The 21,738-nt window shown below is 33.5% G+C and overlaps 1 protein-coding gene across 2 annotated transcripts; it reads right to left on the bottom strand.

Moving 5' to 3' along the window:
* Positions 1 to 121: 121 nt before the first annotated feature.
* Positions 122 to 7,537, bottom strand: LOC139485740 (uncharacterized). Of its 2 annotated transcripts, none has more exons than XM_071270393.1 (5): positions 7,433 to 7,537; positions 3,814 to 4,154; positions 2,723 to 3,051; positions 976 to 1,187; positions 122 to 441 (listed from the first exon to the last, which is right to left on the bottom strand). In XM_071270393.1, the coding sequence occupies exons 2-5, from the start codon at positions 4,152 to 4,154 to the stop codon at positions 310 to 312; spliced, it is 1,014 nt and encodes a 337-aa protein (XP_071126494.1). In that variant the 5' UTR covers positions 7,433 to 7,537; the 3' UTR covers positions 122 to 309. The 2 variants fall into 2 exon arrangements, with proteins under 2 accessions (XP_071126494.1, XP_071126493.1); XM_071270392.1 differs by lacking the exon at positions 7,433 to 7,537 and adding an exon at positions 7,241 to 7,372.
* Between the last annotated feature and the right edge of the window lie 14,201 nt (positions 7,538 to 21,738).

The raw sequence follows: 21,738 nt of genomic DNA, 5'->3' as shown, positions 1-21,738 counted from the left end.
CATTGACTGAACCATTGAGACCTTCGGCTGGGAAGGCAGAGTCTGTTTCACCAATTCATAATTTTTTTCGTTTAAGCGCAAACAATTTTTTCTCTATATTGACGCAAATGCACACATGGACATCGATGTATAAACTTGCTCATTTTATTGTTAATAATTTGAAAATTCTTTATCAACTACAATAAAATGTAAACACACACATATATATAACAAAATGTTTATTTAGGTGACTGAGAGCTAAAAGGTTACCTTTGGTATCATAGTTATGAATTGTGATTACACAATCAGCAGTATACACAATGATCATGTTTAGCGATTCGAAATTAAAAGGACATATATAAATGCCATTACAGCAAATATGAATGCGAAAATTGACAATATGTCCATTATACTGAATTTTTTTGGACCAGGTATTGGATCATCTTGACGTGGGTTCAAAACCTGAAATACAAAACACACATTACTTTTTATACATTTTAAAATTAAACTAAGATTAAGTAAGAAAAAACTGGCCCATTTTTCACTAATTCTTCTTTACATGAATCAGCGTGTAAATTATCTCGCTTCAATTGTTTTACATTCATCACTTTGAGGTCATCTAAGAATGCTTTGTGATTTTGCTTATATTCATACATGTGTCTAGGAGTCTTAATTAAGCAAAGGACATAATATGATTTTATATACTAGGTATAAAAAGATGTGGTATGAGTGCCAATGTGACAACACTCCACCCAAGTTACAATTAGAAAAAGTAAACCATTATAGGTCAAAGAACTGTACGGTCTTCAACACATAGCCTTGGAGCACACTGAACATCAAGCTATAAAGGGTGACACCATTCATTGTTGAAGGCCGTACTGTGACCTATAGTTTTTTTTTCTGTGTCAATTGGTCTCTTGTGGAGAGTTGTCTTATTGGCAATCGTTCCACATCTTCTTTCTTTTTTTAAACGAGTTACAGCAACTAAATGTATACCTGTTTCATGAACTGTAAAACTGGCACATCCAGCGATGGGATTGTTGTATCAAAATGTAATCCTTTAGTATCGATGTCATCACAGTAGTTTATGATATGAGCAAACCGACACTGCGGTAATGCCAAGAGATGACGAAATGATTCAATTCTGTCTCTTACGACGTCTGGTGGGTATTTGTCCCTGCATGTTAATACTCCATAAACCGGTATCACTGTTAAATAAAAAAGAAATTCAGTCGAAATTTTTAATGGCACTTGTGTTTTTTCTATATTGCATGGTAGTGTTTTACTTTATTTTGGCCAAACTCCACACATGTGATATTGCAGGTCCATTTTCTGAAAGAGGAAAGCTATGTTCCCTGTTATTTCACTCATATGATTCAAATATTTAATGTATTTAAATTCTACTTTAAAAACTAATTTCAAAGAGTGTATATCATCTACATATTTTGCAACAATTTTACATATTTTCAATAAACCAAAATGCTATTCTGCACTACATACATGTAGGGCTGTTGAGGAAAAATTTGTAAAAAATAAATAAATGCAAATTGTACATGCTTTTTTAAAAGTTTGCATCAAAGGGAATCGTTCAATAAATTGAATTATAAATGTGTATTTTAGAGAAACTACATCTTTTAACTGTTAATAGAAAATTTGGTTTTAATTACCAACGCCCTTATATATTTTTAGACAAAATACTCACAGTTTGCAAAATTTGTAAAATAGTGGTTTTGGGTTGTTTGTCTTTGTGTTTAAAGATAGATTAAATGTCTCGAAATCCGACATAATAATATTTAAAAACCATTAACTACATACTGTGATACTGCGAATTCAAGCTTTGATTTAAACACTTACAAAAATGGATCTGGATTATAATAACTAATTCTTAAAAAAAAATGGCTCTCTATTCTATGTTTTCAAGTGGGTTTTCTTTGTCGCTTTATTTTATTTCGCTGAAACAAGCTGAATGATATACAGCCGTTATCCCGATGATATTTGATAGATTCTCTCTCATAACGATAATCATTGCTATTATTTCTTTGTTGTAATGTAGAATGTTGCGTTCTTCGATCAATGCAATGTTGCTATTTTAATTTCCTTATTCAGCTATTTTTCCGTTATAGTCGGAAAATGAAAAAAAACAAAAACAAAAACAAGCCATAAGTTTACATCTTATGGATTAAAGGATTATGGATATCTGCTGTACTGATACACTTTAGCATTACAAGCTATTGCCGCCGTGTTGCTTTCATTATATTTACCGTTAAATCTACACATGTACACCTACGTTTATTGTTTGTAAATATAATTCATGCACCTCAAATCTCTCTTCAATAAACAACAGAGAGTATTTCCATCAAACGTGAAAATAATCCAACTAAAGAAGAAAAACTTCGATGCTCATGCGCATAGTGTATCAACCGTCAAATTGAAACTTTCAGCATGTTTGAACTACAGTATTACCATACACACAGTATATATTATTGTAGAGTGGGTGTTTGTAAAGAAAAACCATAAGTTGTTTTGACATAAACGATGCCAACTGAGACTTACTGTTTAAAAAATGGCTTTAAATCATTCAAAGTTAATAATAAAGGATATTATCCCATGCGAATTGGTCGCCCAAATTAATGTCAGTGTATCAACTTAGCCTGAAAACTTATCAGAGCGATTGGACAACACAATAATAAAAGAAAATGATGTGTTTTGCATTGGTTAATGATAATAGCAAGTCAAAAATTACCTCTATGCTTTGTTGAAGCTTTCCAAACAGCATTTAAAAAGTTCTTTGGTATAGGAACATCAAGATTTGACGTACAGACCACAATTATCCGATCAACTGGGCGATGACATACTCCTCGATTGTACCTTTCCAATAATGCCGCAGGGCCATATTCTTTTGCGTAGTCTTTTGCTTTTCTTAATTCTTCACTTTCCTTTATTCTTCCAGTACATACCAACTCGAGAAGTGCCACAGTTTTTTCATCGTCTTCAAATCCAGTCATGTCCAAAAAGGTCGGCATAAGATAATCGTCTGGTTCTCTCCGTCTGTAGTAAGTATCTTTGACGTAGCTATAACAAAATAAATGAAACAAACATGTTTAACCCCGCCGCATTTTTGCGCCTGTCCCAAGTCAGGAGCCTCTGGCCTTTGTTAGTCTTGTTTTATTTTAGTTTTAGTTTCTTGTGTACAATTTGGAAATTAGTATGGCGTTCATTATCACTGGACTAGTATATATTTGTTTAGGGGCCAGCTGAAGGACGCCTCCGGGTGCGGGAATTTCTCGCTACATTGAAGACCTGTTGGTGACCCTCTGCTGTTGTTTGTTATTTGGTCGGGTTGTTGTCTCTTTGACACATTCCCCATTTCCATTCTCAATTTTATTAGCAAATTATGTAAAAGGCAAAGTTTTCTATGACATAGTTTATGCAAATATTATATATATATATTAGCCAAACAAAGTTCTACAGAGATAACGTGGCACCAAATCGCCTTGCATTATACCCGACGCTCGACCGACAAGGCTCTACGATGCAGAATGTCTGTCATGATGCGTTTGAACTTTTAATTTTTCCTTTGATTTTGTAGAGATAACTGTGAAATTTCCAAAGCCGCCAGGTTAGGGAAATTTGGTCCCACGACTACTATTTTTTGCGAATACTCCTTAATAGCATAATTTATATATGTGTTTAATTAAATTAAATAGGTTTTAATTGAACTCTCTTTCTTTTTACCATGTTTACTGCTAAACTGCAATCCATGAACATGTTTATGCTTGATTTTGAGGATATCAAATAGAGACTATCACAGTACCGCGGAAATTACATACAAACCTTGTGAATCTTGTTGTACGCTGTCTCTGTGCTCTGCCAAAACTTCCAAAGGGGACTATTTCTGTCCATCTTTCTGTACTAAAACTAGCGAATATGGTGTTTAAAAGTGACGATTTACCTCCGCCGGGTAATCCAACGATAGCAATATTCAATGGTGGTTTTCCTGAACTATGGGTTCCGACAATGTCCTGGACTCTCCTGATCAGTTTATTCTTTTCGTCATATTTAGGGTCGTCTTTTGGATCTTCATGTGGAACTATATCATGGTCCCGATTGTAGTACTTTTCTACGAAGGAATTCTCCCAAACATCTTTTTCAGGTGTTATTTTAGAGCGGGCCATCTAGAAGTAGAAATATGTGCTAGGAAATTGTAATAGTGATTCAGATGACTTTGATATTCAACGTGAATTGAATATAACATATGGGTATATGGTATGAAGACAAAAATCCATTTAGAGTAGAATAAAATATATAGCTTAATATTTCAAAATAATACAGTCAAGAAAACTAAACTTATAATTCATGCAAGATGAATGATAAACAAATCTGAACCAAGAAGCCACAAATAACCTAGTCTTCAGTTGATTAAAGGACTTTTGCCTTGTACAGGCATACTCTGATGTTCAGTAATTGTTGTACACTAGTAATTTTTGGGACCCTTTAAAGCTTGCTGCTCGGTGTTAGCCAAGGCACCGCGTTTAAGTCCGTACTTTGACCTATAATGGTTTACTTTTATAAATTGTTACTTGGCTGGAGAGTTGTCTCATTGACACTAATACCACATCTTCTGTTATCTATATAACGAGTGACTAACCTACCTTTAAACCATGAACAGTGGTGTAGCAACACAACATACGAACAAACTTAATAATCAGTTGTGAATCTCTACTAACTTAAAATATATTAAAAAAAAAACAATACTACAATCCGAAATGTAGATACACCAATCTAAGAGTACTTGCAGTTACTAAAAGCTGACACAAAGCCAAATACAATGAATTATGTTAAAAATATATAATCCTATTTGGACTGCCAAACAGTTTATGACAGACAATTTATCAGTTGCTTCGTGTCGCAAACTACTGTACCCCTATTATTAGCAACACCAAATGATAATAATGGTAAGTAAAAAAAAGGGGGAAAAAAAGTTTTATTATCAAATTAAAGACCAATAATGTTTCAAAAACAGGTCACGTGGTTTTTATTCTACTTGTTTGTGTAATGATAGTCAATGTCTGGCTCACAAAATGAAACTCAATTTACTATGTAACTATTTCAAATATGGCTGCTATATATTCAAAGCTTTCTCTCAAGGTATATCAAAAAGAGTGTCAAAACTATGAACTCAATGACTACATGTATGACCAATTGAAGACAAGATAATATGACTCATGACTGACTGACTAATGAACCAGAAAAATAGAGTATGGGTTATCCCTAATAATTTTATTAGTTAAATGTATTTGCATTCAGGTATCGCAGATCATTCGTTCTTAGTGTTTTAGTTTACGTTTTGTTTTATTGAGTTAAGCCTTCCAATTGATATTTTATCGTGTGTTTTTTAATGTTGTGATGTTGTTTTATTGTTTCAGAAAAAGGGAGAAGGTTTGGTTCCATTAAAACGTGTAATCCCGCCGCAAATGTTTGCACCTGTCATAAGTCAGGAATCTGATGTACAACAGTTGTCGTTTGTTTTTGTTATTTAAACTGGTTTTTTTTATATAATAGATTATACCGTTGGTTTTCCCGTTTGAATGGCTTTACATTAGTAATATTGGGGCCCTTTATAGCTTGTTGTTCGGTGTGAGCCACGGCTCCGTGTTGAAGGCTGTACCTTGACCTATAATGGTTTACTTTTATAAATTGTTTTTTGGATGGAGAGTTGTCTCATTGGCACTCATACCACATCTTCCTATATCGAACAGTACTATGAAGATATAACAGAATAGAAGAATTGATCAACTCTTAATAAATCTATAATAAAACTACTAATTAATTAATATTCTGATAGAACATAAATATTAATGCTAAACACTCTACAACATATATATGTCCGTCTGTCATTAATTTCTGTTGAGATTTAATAGTAGTTAAGAAAAGAACCAAAAGTACAAGGCGAAATCATTATAATGAATATGCATAATATGACTAAGGGAGACCTTGAAGTGCAATTATACATAATTAGAGAATGGTGTGTGCATCAGAAAAGTATAAAATTTAACAAAACGATATTAATGGTTTAGGCATATTTCAATTGAAAGAGCCAAAATAGTGTCATTTAATTGTGAAAATCAAATAGACGAAACGATCTTCATGCTTTTAAAATGTTTAAATGAAGAAAGAGAGATTTTTTTTTTAATAATTTTGATTTAAGAAATCTAGTTAATTAAGCTACGATGCTAAGGTTGCAATTTGAATCTTCATTCTATTGCAAAAGGGTAACATACTAGGATCTAACAAACCTAACACAATCCTCAAATGAGAGCTTGCTTTGGAAGTATATTTATATTCGATATAACTTCAATTTACTTAATTTTCTTTGTAATACATGTATGATCATTTATATCATTATTGGGGTATGGTGCTTGTTATAGCTTGCTGTTCGGTGTAAGTCAAGACTGTGTTGAAGAAATTACTTTGAACTAAAATGGTTACTTTTAGAAATTGTGACTTAAATGGAGAGTTGATGCGTTGGCACTCATGCCACATCTTCTTATATCTATTATCCTGCTCATTATAAGCCGATGATGTGTTCAAAATATTCAATCACTTTACTCTGCAATGCGTTCAAAGGGGGGATACATTTTAATATATGCAGCCTCCTTCGGTAATAACTGCAGCTTCTTTTGAATCTTAGATTAGAAATAAGATAAAACAAATGTTTGCGTTATTACATGAGTGTTTGCCCTACAACGCAAAGTTTGCGTTCTTTTTGCAAAGATTTGCAAACATAAGAATAAATATTTTAAGATATTTGTGTGTCGCTATTACGCTTCCGTACACATGACTGTACATATATGTCTACTTAAGTATTTAATTCATGATCAATATGCGATGTTACATTTGTAGTGATCAAGGACAATACTAAAAATATTTAAAATTATTTGATATTGAAATACTTCCCCGTTTAAAAAGCAGTGGAGTGTATCACGATTAAAACATTCATTGTTGAGAATATGTCCTTTCAGTTTTTTAATATTTTGACAAAAATTGTTAAAGTATAATATGAAATGTGTTTAAAGCCTTTGTTTACAGTTACCATGTAAACGAAGAGAGACAATGATCGCCTGTATCATATTTAAATTTTTGATATGTTCCGAATTTATTTTGAAAAACATGTACACACTCTTTTCAGTACATGAACATTTGATTTTCCAAAGTTTTATGTGTTTGTCTTAAACTACTTTCAAATGCATGTATGACTTACCGTTAACCAAAAGTTTTAATATTGATTTTTAAAACCGAAACTAAAAATGTATTTGCACCATTTGGAACTCCTCTGGTTCTATCTATTTATAAATATAATAAAGATTACACAAATATTGCATGCACGACTTGACGTGTATATGTCAGCAAAAAGTCAATGAATGAACGACATAGTTTATGACACACAACAAACCTGAATAGTTTAAATGTTATGTACACGTTTAAATTGATTAGTTCAAATGTTCTGATCTATCAGACGGACACAGGTATACTTTTGTGTACATTTATGTGCATTGTATATATATAGGAGATTGGGGTCACCCCGATATTCCGATACCCCACTTGTCCGACCACTGTTCCTACACGCCAAATAGTCCGACAAAAGTTGATACCTGCCATAATACATTTAGAAAATCTACTTCATGAGGATATGGATGGAGATTTACAGAAAAAAGAAAAAGGGGCAAAAATATAACATGTATAAAGAATAGAGAATATTGAGGTGCTAGGATATAATTAAGATGGGAGAACAATGGGCATCAAGTATAAAGAACAGAAAAAATGGCCTAAAATTGAAGAATACAGAAATGAACGACCACCTCCCCCTATTATAAACACTCATTAGAAGAATCGTTGTTGAGGTGGTTTTTGAACTACTCTTTCTTATGAGTATATCATAAAAACAGATAATACCATGCCTATCTGGTATTACTAACTCGAGATTACTAATAAAGAATAGTTTACCTTCAGAATATGCATATAAAGAAATAGAGAACCTTGCAATTTTTAGTTACCTTATATAGAAGTGGGTTTTTTTTTATGGGAACACATTCACTTAAAAAAAATTAATTTCATCAGCAGTCCAGTCTCTCCTTATAAGAATAAAGGAGTGACGAAAGATACCAGAGGGACATTCAAACTTATTAATCAAAAATAAACTGTCAACGCTATTGCTTAAAAAGAAAAAGACAAAAACAAACAATAGTAAACAAGACACAACAAAAACAAAAAAGACTAATCAACACGAATGGGTAATAAGGCCTATTTGGTAGGTCTCATTCGTGAAAAGTGAACGGGATTGTTGTTACGACACAAGGAACATATCCGCTATCATCTGTGCAACGGATATTCATATCAAGCATTTCATATACAATCGTTTAAGCAGTAAAGGCTTATTGGAGCCTTAACTTTCTTTTTTTTAAGTGAATATGTGCCGTGGAAGGGATACTAAGCTGCATATCTTCATATTAGTTATTCGACAAAACTTCACAAAGTATATTTATAAGAAGAAGATGGTATGATTGCCAATGAGACAACTGTCCACAAGAGACCAAAATGACACAGACATTAACAACTATAGGTCACCGTACGGCCTCCAACAATGAGCCAAGCCTATACCGCATAGTCAGCTATAAAAGGCTCCGAAATGACAATGTAAAACAATTCAAACGAGAAAAAAAAACGACCTTCTTTAAATTAAAAAATGAACGAAAAACAAATACGTAACACATAAACAAACGACAACCATTGAATTACAGGCTCCTGACTTGGGACAGGCACATATTAGTTTGACAAAATGTTCGCTAATCTGCGTCTCAAGCATTCTATATTTTATTTGGGTAAATCCCACTATTTTCACTAATACTATAGCTATGTACCAACCAACCTGGGTAAAATGTATTATCTGTACATAGTCATTCGATGGACATGGTCAAAAATGCAAATGGGATTAGAACTATTGTCACTGTGGTCTTCTTCCGACTGGAAGTAAACCCTTGCCCTTGCCAAAGTTGGACGTCTGTTTGATTATGCGTGGTGTATAATTTTCAACTAATGTCAGAGTGGTGATCGACGTTTTATCCGATGCCTCGGGTAGAGAGAGGTCCATGTACTCTTCTGCAGGTTGAGAACCATTACAACAACTTTTTGAGGGGTTATTTGTGGCCTTTGTTTGAGCCGGTTGCAAGGCAAATGTCTGTCCCTATTCAATATAGTTTAATTGTCCACTGGCAGTCCAAGTTTCATTGACCTTTTCTCATCCGGTATGGCATCTAATACAGGACCTAACTATAGTATTTTTTGTTGATTTCTTCTCGTCCTGAAAATGAATGTAATATTTGCCACTGGACTTTAAGCAAAATTATAATATTGCAAGTACTTGATGAATAAATCATTATTCAGATAACTCTCAGGAGGAGAAGTTTTAACCAATGGGATTATCCTCTTAAAATAAAGACTACATTTACTTATCCAATAAAATGTTCAATTATTCAATGTCGAACGATTGGGGTTTCGGGCCAAAGGGGGTGTCGGACTAACTCAATGTCGGACCAATGGGGTGTCGGATTAATAGGGCTTTGGGGGTGTGTTAGTTGTGGGGAAAGGGGCGGGGTAGAGTTTGAACTATTTGATCAGGCCTCAAAACATGAACAAACTTAATGGTTTTTTACATCATTTCGTGAATAAATAATTTGTTATGCGTGGTGTATAATTTTCAACACATGTCAGAGTGGTGACGTTATATCTGATGCCTCGGGTAGAGAGAGACCCATGCACTCTTCTGCAGGTCGAGAACCATTACAACAACTTTTTGAGGGGCCATTGGTGGCCTTTATCTGTGCCTGTTGCATGGCAAATGTCTGTCCATATTCAATATAGTTTAATTGTCCACTGGCAGTCCAAGTCTCATTGACCTTTTCTCATCCGGTATGGCATCTAACTGTAGTATTTTTTGTTGATTTCTTTTCGTCCTAAACATGAATGTAATATTTCCCACTAGACATTAAGCAAAATTATAATATTGCAAGTACTTTATAAATAAATCATTATTCAGATAACTCTCAGGAGGAAAGGTTTTAACCAATTGGATTATCCTCTTGAAATAAAGACTTGTTCAATTATTCAGTGGCGAACGATTGGGGTATCGGGCCAAAGGAGGTGTCGGACTAATTGGATGTCGGACCAATGGGGTGTCGGATTAATAGGGCGTTGGGTGTGTGTGTGTTATGGGGAAAGGGGTGGGGTAGAATTTCAACTACAAATGTAGAATTGCCATTGCGAGCAATAGCGGAAGTCACCCTGGTCCGCGAATTGCCACTAAGTGGCAGCCATTTTGATTTTTTTTTAACATTGAATTAACATAATTTACTTCACAATACATCATTTTGCAAATTTTCAGAAAATTTAAAGAAATTTGAAAATTTTGATGTTTGTACTGTTTCCATGGCATCGGTCGCCATTTTGAAAATTCCAAAGATGAATGGCAAGTCTTCTCAAGCCAAGTAACATTTTCGAAAAGTTTCTTCATTTTGGAAGACTTTCCGATTTTTCACATTATTTTTGTTTCCATGATAACGGCGGCCATCTTGGAAATGCCAACCTCCGATTGCACATCTGCACATGGGGGTTAACATTATTGCAAAGTTCCATCACCATTGGTCCATTCAATTCCGAGAAATAGTCTGGACAAAAAAGTGTGGAATAATAAGAAAGATTATGAATAAAAAAAAAAGAATGGAACAATAACACTATGTCACCCGACCTCCGTCAGGGTGACATAAAAAAACAGCAGTTATAATGCAATTAAGTTTTTGAATAAAATAACTAACGAATTTACGAACTTTTTAGGAAATGATATTCAAATTGTCCATCATCATGATAAATGTCCATCATCATCATAATACAAAGATCAAAATTAATGGAACAAAATTATCTACAGATATATACTGTACTTTTTCCTTTATCAAACTGATAAACAAATAACAACCGAGAATAAAGGCCCATGCTTTGTATTATTCTAACAAGATAAAAAAAACTTTTGTTTTTATTAATAAAAAAAATGTGTGGACTTTAACGGTGCTTTTTTGTGGACTTTAGCGGAACTTGTTATTTTGGACTTTAACGGCGTTTTCTTGTGGACTTTAGCGGAGGTCATTTTGTGGACTTTAGCGGAAAGTTTGTGGACTTTAGCGGCGTTGTGGACTTTAGCGGAGATTTGTTGTGGACTTTAGCGGTGTTGTGGACTTTAGAGGAATTGTGGACTTTAACGGTGCCACAAACCGTCATTAAACATGCTAAAGTGACTTTTTAACATGTTTAAGTCAGTAGTTTGTGATGTTTTTTTTTAAACAAAACTATTTAATGGCATCATACAACACTCACATGAATTCATATATACTTTATTTTAAAAATAAAATAAAAAGTACATGTATGGGAAGTTCTCTTCTTGGAAATTATAGTATATATCAAAGCATGCATTAAGCTGTACACTGATATTTTTTTCATATTTTTAAAACCAGATACTGAAGGAGATTTGACCCGTGTCGTAGTGGACATTTACAAAAATACGGTATCACTCTGGTCCATTTGCTCAATTTTTCTTACCAACAATTTAATTGCCGTTATAAAAGCATCATTTCTTTTGTAAGACCCTAATGTTTATATCACTTGCAAACAAAAATTACATTGATTTTATAAAACTGTTTATTAGCAAATTTTAATGACTCAGTTTGGTAGTGGATATTGTGTCAGGGACACACATTCTGAAATTAAAAATCCTATGTTAAATAAAATTGAGAATGGCAATGGGGAATGTGTCAAAGAGACAACAACCCGACCATAGAAAAACTATTTAGTAGGGAACAAAAGCTGTTTATTAAAATATGTTGGCTCTAAACATACTTTTGAATTATTAAAGAACTTATATTAAGTAAAAAAATATTTATTTCTACATTTTTTTACGATATTTTAGAGTATGAATGTTGAACAGGCGGTCTAGGGACATGCCATTTTGGTTGTTTTTGACCATTCAGGAATCAATATCTTATCAATCCCTCTAAAAAGTAAACTGTGTCTTTGCTAACAACTGTTAAATCTAATTCAATGTACTGACTGCACAAAAAATTACTTGCAAAGATCAAACACACTTTTTTTAAGAAATATATAAAAAAAGAAGATGTGGTATGAGTGCCAATGAGACAACTATCCACAAAAGACCAAAATGACACAAACATTAACAACTATAGGTCACCGTACGGCCTTCAACAATGAGCAAAGCCCATACCGCATAGTCATCTATAAAAGGCCCCGATAAGACAATGTAAAACAATTCAAACGAGAAAACTAACGGCCTTATTTATGTAAAAAAATGAACGAAAAACAAATATGTAACACATAAACAAACGACAACCACTGAATAACAGGCTCCTGACTTGGGACAGGCACATACATAAATAATGTGGCGGGGTTAAACATGTTAGCGGGATCCCAAACCTTCCCCTAACCTGGGACAGTACAATATAAGAACGAACTATAAAAATCAGTTGAAAAAGGCTTAACTCATCAGATTGACAAAAAATACAAGTGGACATGGCCGGGTACTTATACATCCCAACACAAAAAGACAAAATGAACAGATCTGAGAGTACTCGCAGTTATCTGACAGCTAGTTCAAAGCCACTAACAACTAATAAAAAAATGATGCATTTAAGACTAAACAATCAATCCGTACACATCCAAGTAGGTTTTTATTGAAAAAAAGCCCAATTAGGGGATGGAAGGGTCGAACGTGTGTGTGTGCGGGGGGTGGGGTGGGGTTGATTTGCGGATGGTTAAAGTTTCAACTATTTACTCCGAAAAAAAAACAAGAGCAAACTCTTTTACAACATTTCGTGAATAAATATTTGTTTATAGTTTGTGACGATATCGACCGCTTTTGTGCATTTAAGGAAGCTCGCGGGTACAAGATTTTCAGAAAAAAAATAAACATTTATTTTTCATTACAGATTTTATTTACTTCTTTAAGTAGTTGGCACTTTATCATATGGTACAAAACTCATTCCAAAAAATCAATTCGTGTTGGCCCCAGGTGACTTTTAAAATTTAGACATCATTGAAAAAGCTCCAAGTTATCTCCCTTTGGTACAAAAATGCTTTTTGTGGCATTAGATATGATTTTTTTTTAACTCATTGGTGACCTATATTTGTTATTGTGGTTTTCGAATAAGCTGTACATAAACTAAATAATTGTAAAATTGAAGTGATTTCTGTAATTTAGTTCTTTTTTATTTCACTATTACCGCTATTTCTCCTATTAGTTCAACAGAAAAAAAGGACATTAAAACAAAAATGTATGCTTCTTTCGAAGGCAGATTGTGAGCGTAAATGAACGGTGACCCCATTGTTTTATTTCATTTTTCTATTAAGTAATATAAGATAAAGTTAATTTATAGAAAAATATAGAGTTATCCTATATTGAATAAAAAAAATAATTTAGACCCGCGAGTCCCCTTAAAGCTAAAGAAAGTTGTTTTTCCACCAAAGGACCTATATTAGAATCCTATAATAGTGCAATTCATCACTGTTCTACAGTCCTTAGTGTCAGATTCATGCCAAAAGATATGGATTTGCAGAGTTGACACGAAAGAAACAAATCTAGACGAACATCTATTTACTGCATTTAGGTTAATATGAGTGTTATAGAGTGAATTATCTTAACTGAACTGAATTCTTTATTTGCAAAGCAGTAGTTACATGCTAAAGCAACACAAACATATTTTCCTTGTTATAATTCTGTTCATAGTTAGTTTGTCAGTGTTTGTTTCTTGCAATACATTAGATATAGATAGGAACTTATTTTTTTTTTAAATTATACACCAGTTCGTATTCTAATTAAATTTGGTGTAAGGTACAACGGGCACGAAACATATTTAGCGATTGGTAGGGAGGGGTGTGTTTGACACATTTTAACCACTTAAATAAATTTATTTTACTTTATTTCAAATGAAACAGGGATTATCTCACCGTCTAGTTTTAAGCCGAGATAAACATGAACCTGCTAGGATATTTGGAGATAATCTGTGATTTTACTCGGGGAAAAAGTAAATAAGCGTTATATTCTCCAGATAAATTTGCGCAAATATTCAGTTAATATATTTAACAAAAGTAGTTTGACTTAATATGAGGCTCGTAAAAGAAATGTCGTAGAGTATTCCCCTTGGGTAGATAAGTGAGCTCATATTAATTTCTCGCACAAAATTCACAGCCACTTAAATCTTCTTTTTTTTCTCTATTGAAATATTTTTTATTGTTAAGAAGCTCCCCAACAAATTAAAAACTATAGTCTTAAATTCTATAATCTTGTAAAGGTCAAATTATTTGTGAGTACATGTATATATAAGACCCCGTTTACACTGGCAACACAATTTAATCGATCTTTATTTGAATGGAAAACAAGTCTTAATAAGACCAGTTAGCGTGTACAATGCACAAGCAAGATCGATAAGAATCGATCTTTATTTGAATCGATCTTAAAAAAATCAATTGGCGTTTACATTGCACAAGCAAGATCGAGCTCGAGAAGCTTGAAGATGAGGATTTGCAGCAAAGAAAAAGAACTTGTCAGTTTAGAAGATAATCCTAAAACAGCGGAATCAATGTTTACCTTTCTTATTCCATCCATCATTTTGAAACACGTGTTTTTTGCCGCCGAACATGCACAGATTTACTTTTATATCTAATTATAACATTCACCAGGGCCCCTTAAATATTTTGTTTGGGGGGGGGGGGGGGGGGTAGCACCTTCTGGGAATTAAAGGGGTTCAAAGTTCATATTATTATTATTGAGGGAACGAGATAACTATCTTGTGGCAACGACATAGCATCTTGAGGGAACGACATATAATCTTGAGGGAACAACATATTTGTTTTTTCTTTCATGGCGGCATTCTGCCACCGTACATTTATTTTAAGGATGCATGCCGTACAAAAAAGTGCACGTATAATTTCAATTTGAAAGTATCGTACACAATGTATGTCGGCATGAAATGTACTCATACAGCTTGTTTCTCTTTATGTGCTCTTTTTGAGTATAGGAAATAGACATTAAAAGTTCTTTTTTCTAGAGAATAAAGGATTAGGTTGCATAGGTTGACGTTATTGTTGAATCTAGTCAAGACGACGTTGTACTCAGATCAGCGTGAAACTAGGTACATGTACCCATGTTCATTGAACTATGTAATTTTCAAATTCACTGAATATGGAAAATGATAGTGCGAGCAAATCTAGACAAAAACTTTTTTTTTCAAATTCAATTCGTTTACTTTTTATTCTCATTTCTTATCCTCAAAGCACTATTGTTATTATATAGCCTGGATATACGCCCCGTTTTTTTATATTTTGTTTTGCAATAATTATTGATTTCTGTTGACGATCTCAGTTTATAGTTTGAAAAACAGAGAAAACGTAAAGGAGACGTCAAATTATGGTTTACTTTATTTCCAAAGTAGTCCCTTTCACCATAGAGTAAATCCGGGGAGGGGCACACTTTCCTTTATATAAATACATCTATTTATTTCTAAAAAAACAGTTGTTGGCATGACACGGGTTATGTTCTTCTCATATATTTTATGATAGTATGATACTAAACCCCTAACGGGAGGGATTGTACCTGATATTCATATGATGAAGACATAATCTTTCAATCAGTTTAATTGAGGTCTGGAGCTGGCATGTCAGTTAACTGCTAGTAGTCTGTTGTTATTTATGTATTATTGTCATTTTATTTATTTTCTTTTGTTACATCTTTTGACATCAGACTCGGACTTCTCTTGAACTGAATTTTAATGTGCGTATTGTTATTCTTTTACTTTTCTACATTGGCTAGAGGTATAGGGGGAGGGTTGAGATCTCATAAACATGTTTAACCCCGCCGCAATTTTGCGCCTGTCCCAAGTCAGGAGCCTCTGGCCTTTGTTAGTCTTGTATGATTTTAAATTTTAGTTTCTTGTGTATAATTCGGAGTTTAGTATGACGTCCATTATCACTGTACTATTATGCATATTTTAGGGGCCAGCTGAAGGACACCTACGGGTGCGGGAATTCTCGCTACATTGAAGACCCATTGGTTGCCTTCGGCTGTTGTTTGCTCTATGGTCGGGTGGTTGTCGCTTTGACATATTCACCATTTCCTTTCTCAATTTTATCTATTTATATGATAACAAATAGTATGTTTTCGAATGTAGGGGAATAAAAATAGTTCGTAAACAAATCATTTTCCTTTGCTTTTCATGTGTTTTTCGCTTTGTATTTACTGATTTGGTGTCATGAATGGATACCGCATATCCTTTGTTTTTCTTTTTTCGAGTAAGTTCTAGAAAAAACAAGGCTTCACTTATTCATGTTTTGTTGTTCCTAGAATACTTTGAGTATTTACAAATTCAACTGATGCAGTTATAACGTAAAACGTGCCCTTTTGTAAATTTCATGCCATAAATTGAAAAATAAAAACATATTTAGCTGGTCTTGTTTACACCAGAAATCAGGGAGGTTCCCTGAAAGCATGGAATTCGCGTATCCAACATTTTCTGACTTGTGCCCAACCTGTTCGAAGTCGAAAACAAAAGTAGATTGATTTCAAAGCACGATTCAGACCATTTTTACTCAAAGATTTTATCCTTCAAACAGGAACAGAGGTAAAAGACAAAGCCAATCAAGGTACACTCAGTGGGTTGAAAGATGCTTCAGATTTTTTATTTTCAAATATCACATTTTCACACAACACAAATCGTGCGACAAGGCCATTATGTTTGTTTTCCTTGATTCCGAATCATATAAACGCTTCAATGCAAAAATGCCTTGATTTAAAACGTTTGTTGACTACAGCATCGGAAAGGTATGACAAAAAACCAATGCACGTTTACTACAGCATCGGAAAGATATCATCAAAAACCAACATAGAAAAAAAAAATTGAACAAGAATGGCCAATAAAATTTTCCATGTCGCGGCGACTTTACAGGGTCGGTAGTGGGAGGGGTAACAAACAATATTTTATTTTTGGCCTTATACTACATCTTAGCATTATAAGAAAAGCCAACTTTAACAAATACGAATCGAAAACCTATCACCTGAACATCGAGGTGATCTTACTGAAATGACTGTTATCAATTTTAATTCCGTATCAACTACAATTTAATAAGAACACACACAAACACACACATACGTTTAAAGTTCTATGTCACATTTAAACGAAATAGTGAGCTAAAAGGTTAACATTGTTATCATGGTTATGAATTTCAATTTCAAAAACAATCCCGATTAGGGATTCGAAGTTAAAAGTACACATGTAAATGCCAATACAGCCAATATGAATGCCAAAAGTGAAACCATGTTCATTTTGGTGACTTGTTTCTCTGTTGGATCATTTGGACGTGGTTGCAAAACCTGAAATTTAAAAAAAAAATATATTTACATTTTTGTTTATTTAAATTAGCGATAACAAGCACGTATTAATACACAAATCAGCGCATTGGTTCCTCTTTTAAAATGTTAAACATTTGCCTTTTGTGTGCCTATTGGAGTATGATATGTGATATTTTTCAATATTTAGACTAAACCAACCTTCTATGTCATTTGGTCGTTCATTGACAGTTTTTCATTGGCAATCATATTGCTATACATGCATATAAACATGTACATGAAATAATGATAATAATATAACGATGATGATAATTTTCACTTGATATATGAAGACTTCCTAGTATGAAAAACATCGACCTTAAACCTCTCACATGTACAATGCTTCGAACAACTCTTGATCGTGAATAGTGAAAACATCAGACCATTACAAACAACAATATAAAAAAAAAGATTTACCTAACCAAAAGTGAAAATTCGTGTGTAGAATTTTGCAAATATCACAGAAAACATATGACTATTATTTACAACATGAACAAAGTTTCTAATAAGATTTTTAAAAATTTCAATTTGGTTTTTTGAATAAACATTTTGAAAAAAAATAATATACACCATCTAGCTCAATAAAAAACTAAATTATTGTTCACAATTTGAAAATAGTTTACGCCACGACATCATAGACATGTGTCAGGCAGTCTTAATTAAGCAGTAAACTGATTAACATGTAGAGTGTACCTGTTGCATGAACTGTAATACTGGTACATCAAGTGATGGGATAGTCGTACGTTTGTAATATACCCCTTTCCTATCGATGTCGTCACAGTAATTTATGATATGAGCAAACCGACATTGCGGTAACGCCAGGAGATGGCAAAATGATTCTATTCTGTCTTGAACGATGTTTGGTGGGTGTTTGTCTTTGCATGTCAATATTCCATAAACCGGTATTCCTGTTTACAAATAAAGAAATGAAAATAAGTTCAACACCGCTTGCGTTTCCTTTGTCTTTTTTTTCTATACTTCATAGTGCCTTACTAACCCCAGAGACGGTATATTACAAGGGTCAATAAGATGCCTTAAATATAAAGGGGTTTTTTTTCTGAGAGAGGAAGGACTATTATATTTGTATTTATCGTGTCAATATCTAAATGTGTTCAAAATCTATTTGAAAAATTATATAATTGATGCAAGCTATACTTTAGTGTAATTTTAACATGGGTAGGCATTATATTCGTGATTATTTTTGCCCGAGCGATAGAGATGGGTGAAATAACACGAAAGTGAGGGCTAAAATAACCCATGTTAAAACTACAATATAGTTTAGCTTGCATCAATTATTTCGATTCTGAATAGGACAATTAAGGTAATGTCTATGTCATATACGTATAAGTGTAAAAGCGTTTGTATAGGCTCTTCCATGACCCTCCAGTGAATGGAAATGGGGAATGTGTCAAAGAGACAACAACCCGATCATAAAAAAAACAACAGCAGAAGGTCACCAACAGGTCTTCAATGTAGCGAGAAATTCCCGCACCCGGAGGCGTCCTTCAGCTGGCCCCTAAACAAATATATACTAGTTCAGTGATAATGAACGCTATACTAATTTCCAAATTGTACTCAAGAAACTAAAATTAACATAATACAAGACTAACAAAGGACAGAGGCTCCTGACTTGGGACAGGCGCAAAAATGCGGCGGGTTAAAACATGTTTATGAGATCTCAACCCTCCCCCTATACCTCTAGCCAATGTAGAAAAGTAAACGCATAACAATACGCACATTTAAAATTCAGTTCAAGAGAAGTCCGAGTCTGATGTCAGAAGATGAAACCAAAGAAAATAAACAAAATGACAATAATACATAAATAACAACAGACTACTAGCAGTTAACTGACATGCCAGCTCCAGACTTCAATTAAACGATTGAAAGATTATGATTTCATCATATGATTATCAGGCACAATCCTTCCCGTTAGGGGTTTAGTATCATACCTTCATAACATATATGAGAAGAACATAACCCGTGTCATGCCAACAACTGGTTTTTGAATAAATGTGTTTAGTTCCGATGCAAAGACCCTATAAGTGAATCAATATTAATGCCAAAATATGCAATCTTTAATGACCTGACAACAGTATCGTAACTATATCCCTTCTTAATAAGTCTATTTAAAGGTTTTGTTAGTTTATGAGGTGAATACTGACATTTTTGTGCTTTATAAAGAATATTTCCATAAAAATTGGATGTGAAATACCTGAACGTATAAGAAGTCTGCATGTTGAGCTATATTTACGAATGGTGTCCCTATACCGATGATAAGATTTAGTAAATGTTTTGACTAGTTTGTGATATCGAAAACCCTGGTGTAATAATTTTTCAGTAATACATAAATTTTTCTCGTTAAAATCTAAAACATTGTTACATACACGTGCGAATCGTACAAGTTGAGATATATAAACACCGTAAGTTGGTGACAAGGGAACGTCACCATCTAAAAATGGATAATTAACAATAGGAAATGAAAAATCGTCTCTTTTATCATAAATTTTAAGCTTTCCGTTGGTGATATAGATATCAAGATCGAGAAAAGGGCACTGGTCATTGTTAGTATTAGCTTTATTTAAAGTAAGTTCAACCGGATACATTTCTTTAGTATACATACTGAAGTAGTCATTATTGAGAGCCAAAATATCATCCAAATATCTAAAAGTATTATTAAATTTGTTTATCAGATGTTGTTTCGATGGGTCTTTACTGATTTTTGTCATAAATTGTAACTCATAGCAATTCAAAAACAGGTCAGCAATAAGTGGTGCACAGTTTGCATTAAAATACCGGAGAATAAGGCTTTTCCCCCTGGAGAAGAATCACAATTTGAAAAAAAAATTGGCTTAAAATTATTCCCCAAAAAAACAAACTTTTTTTCAACAGTGCAGTCTCAGTAGAAATTGTGCATGAACATGATGAATACAAACTGAAAAACACTAATTTAAACATTTTTTATGCCTAAATTGACTATATGTGCAGATTTCAGGGTCTATTTAGTATTATCACTGGCAATAAGGGGTCTTATTTCAAACGAGGGTTTACCTCTGACTTGAAAGGGTGTCTGCAAATTGAAGTTCCAGTCAAATTCATGATTCATTATAAATTTCCCAATTTGATAAAAATGACGCATATTTTCCCAATAAACAAGGGTAGAGGTAGTTTTGAAAAAATCCAACAATATCACTGCCCCCCCCCCTTTTTTTTGTAAAGAAGCAAACGGCTGGCACTGTGATGTTTCAGAGGGAAGCTCAGGAGTTTGAACAGCCAGCATGAACGGTTGTCGTATCTAGGTCAAATATGTCAATTTCGGAATGCAACATATCACAGTCATGATAAATGAATTAGTACCATCATGTGCGCCATTTAAGAGTTTAATCTGACGAAATTCATTATTCTGAAGGAGTCATTAGTCCAAGATTATGTAATAAAGTACGTATTATAAAAATACAATATCATTTTAATGATGATATATTTATATGTATATATATTTAACAATGCCATTTTTTTTTTAAAATAAAACATATTAATAGGGCGCGTTTGTTTGTTCTTCAGTAGTGAGCTAGGAAAAGTCCGGATCCATTTCTGTTTTTTTTTCATTGGGAAGATCTTCTGGCTCTCTTTCACCTCTTCTCTTCTGATAGGTTGTTTAGAAGGCAGAGGCATATAACAAACATGTTGTCGTTTAGTCTAAATGACGTTAATTAATTTATGAATGCAGATATATTAGAATGTAAGCTGTGTTATAAACGTGCGTAGTTGGACATCCCTGTAGGACGATAAGCTGGATAAATATAAGAACTACACGGACAGTTAAGGGATGATTAATTGATATTCTAGGGAAGGGATTTTGACTGATTGGTGTTTAACTTCACTTTCAACACTATTGTGTTATTTCCTAATGGTCAGATTATTTTATAGATGAATGATGGGGTAGGGAAGAGAGGGCATTATTATTCATTTTTTTATGTCGCTAATCATGCCTATGTTGTGCCTAATAAAGAATATGGCAGGGTTAATATAAAATTAAGATGTGGTATGATTGCAAATGAGACAACTCTCCACAAAAGACAAAATAACACAAAAATCAACAACTATACACCTCGCCAAAAGTTAAGCAACACCTAAATATTTTTGCTTTAAATCTAAATTTGACAATGCTTTGTTTCAATATATTACGTAAACCTATTTTTAATCGACAGGTAAGAATTCAGGTATACACATATTTTCCTAGGTTCCTTAAAAAACAGGTTTTATATAGC

Source organism: Mytilus edulis, chromosome 8 (genome assembly GCF_963676685.1).
Source record: "Mytilus edulis chromosome 8, xbMytEdul2.2, whole genome shotgun sequence".
In the NCBI taxonomy this organism is placed as follows: Eukaryota; Metazoa; Mollusca; class Bivalvia; order Mytilida; family Mytilidae; genus Mytilus; species Mytilus edulis.
The sequence above is the reverse complement of the archived record's forward strand: the minus strand, read 5'-3'. Positions and strand labels throughout refer to the sequence as shown.

Coding starts and splice junctions, on each gene's coding strand:
- LOC139485740 (XM_071270393.1), bottom strand. CDS start 4,154: ATGGCCCGCTCTAAAATAACACCTGAAAAAGATGTTTGGGAGAATTCC. Junction 3,052..3,813: donor CGTACAACAAGATTCACAAG/GTTTGTATGTAA, acceptor ATTTTGTTATAG/CTACGTCAAAGATACTTACT. Junction 442..975: donor TTTTACAGTTCATGAAACAG/GTATACATTTAG, acceptor TTTGTATTTCAG/GTTTTGAACCCACGTCAAGA.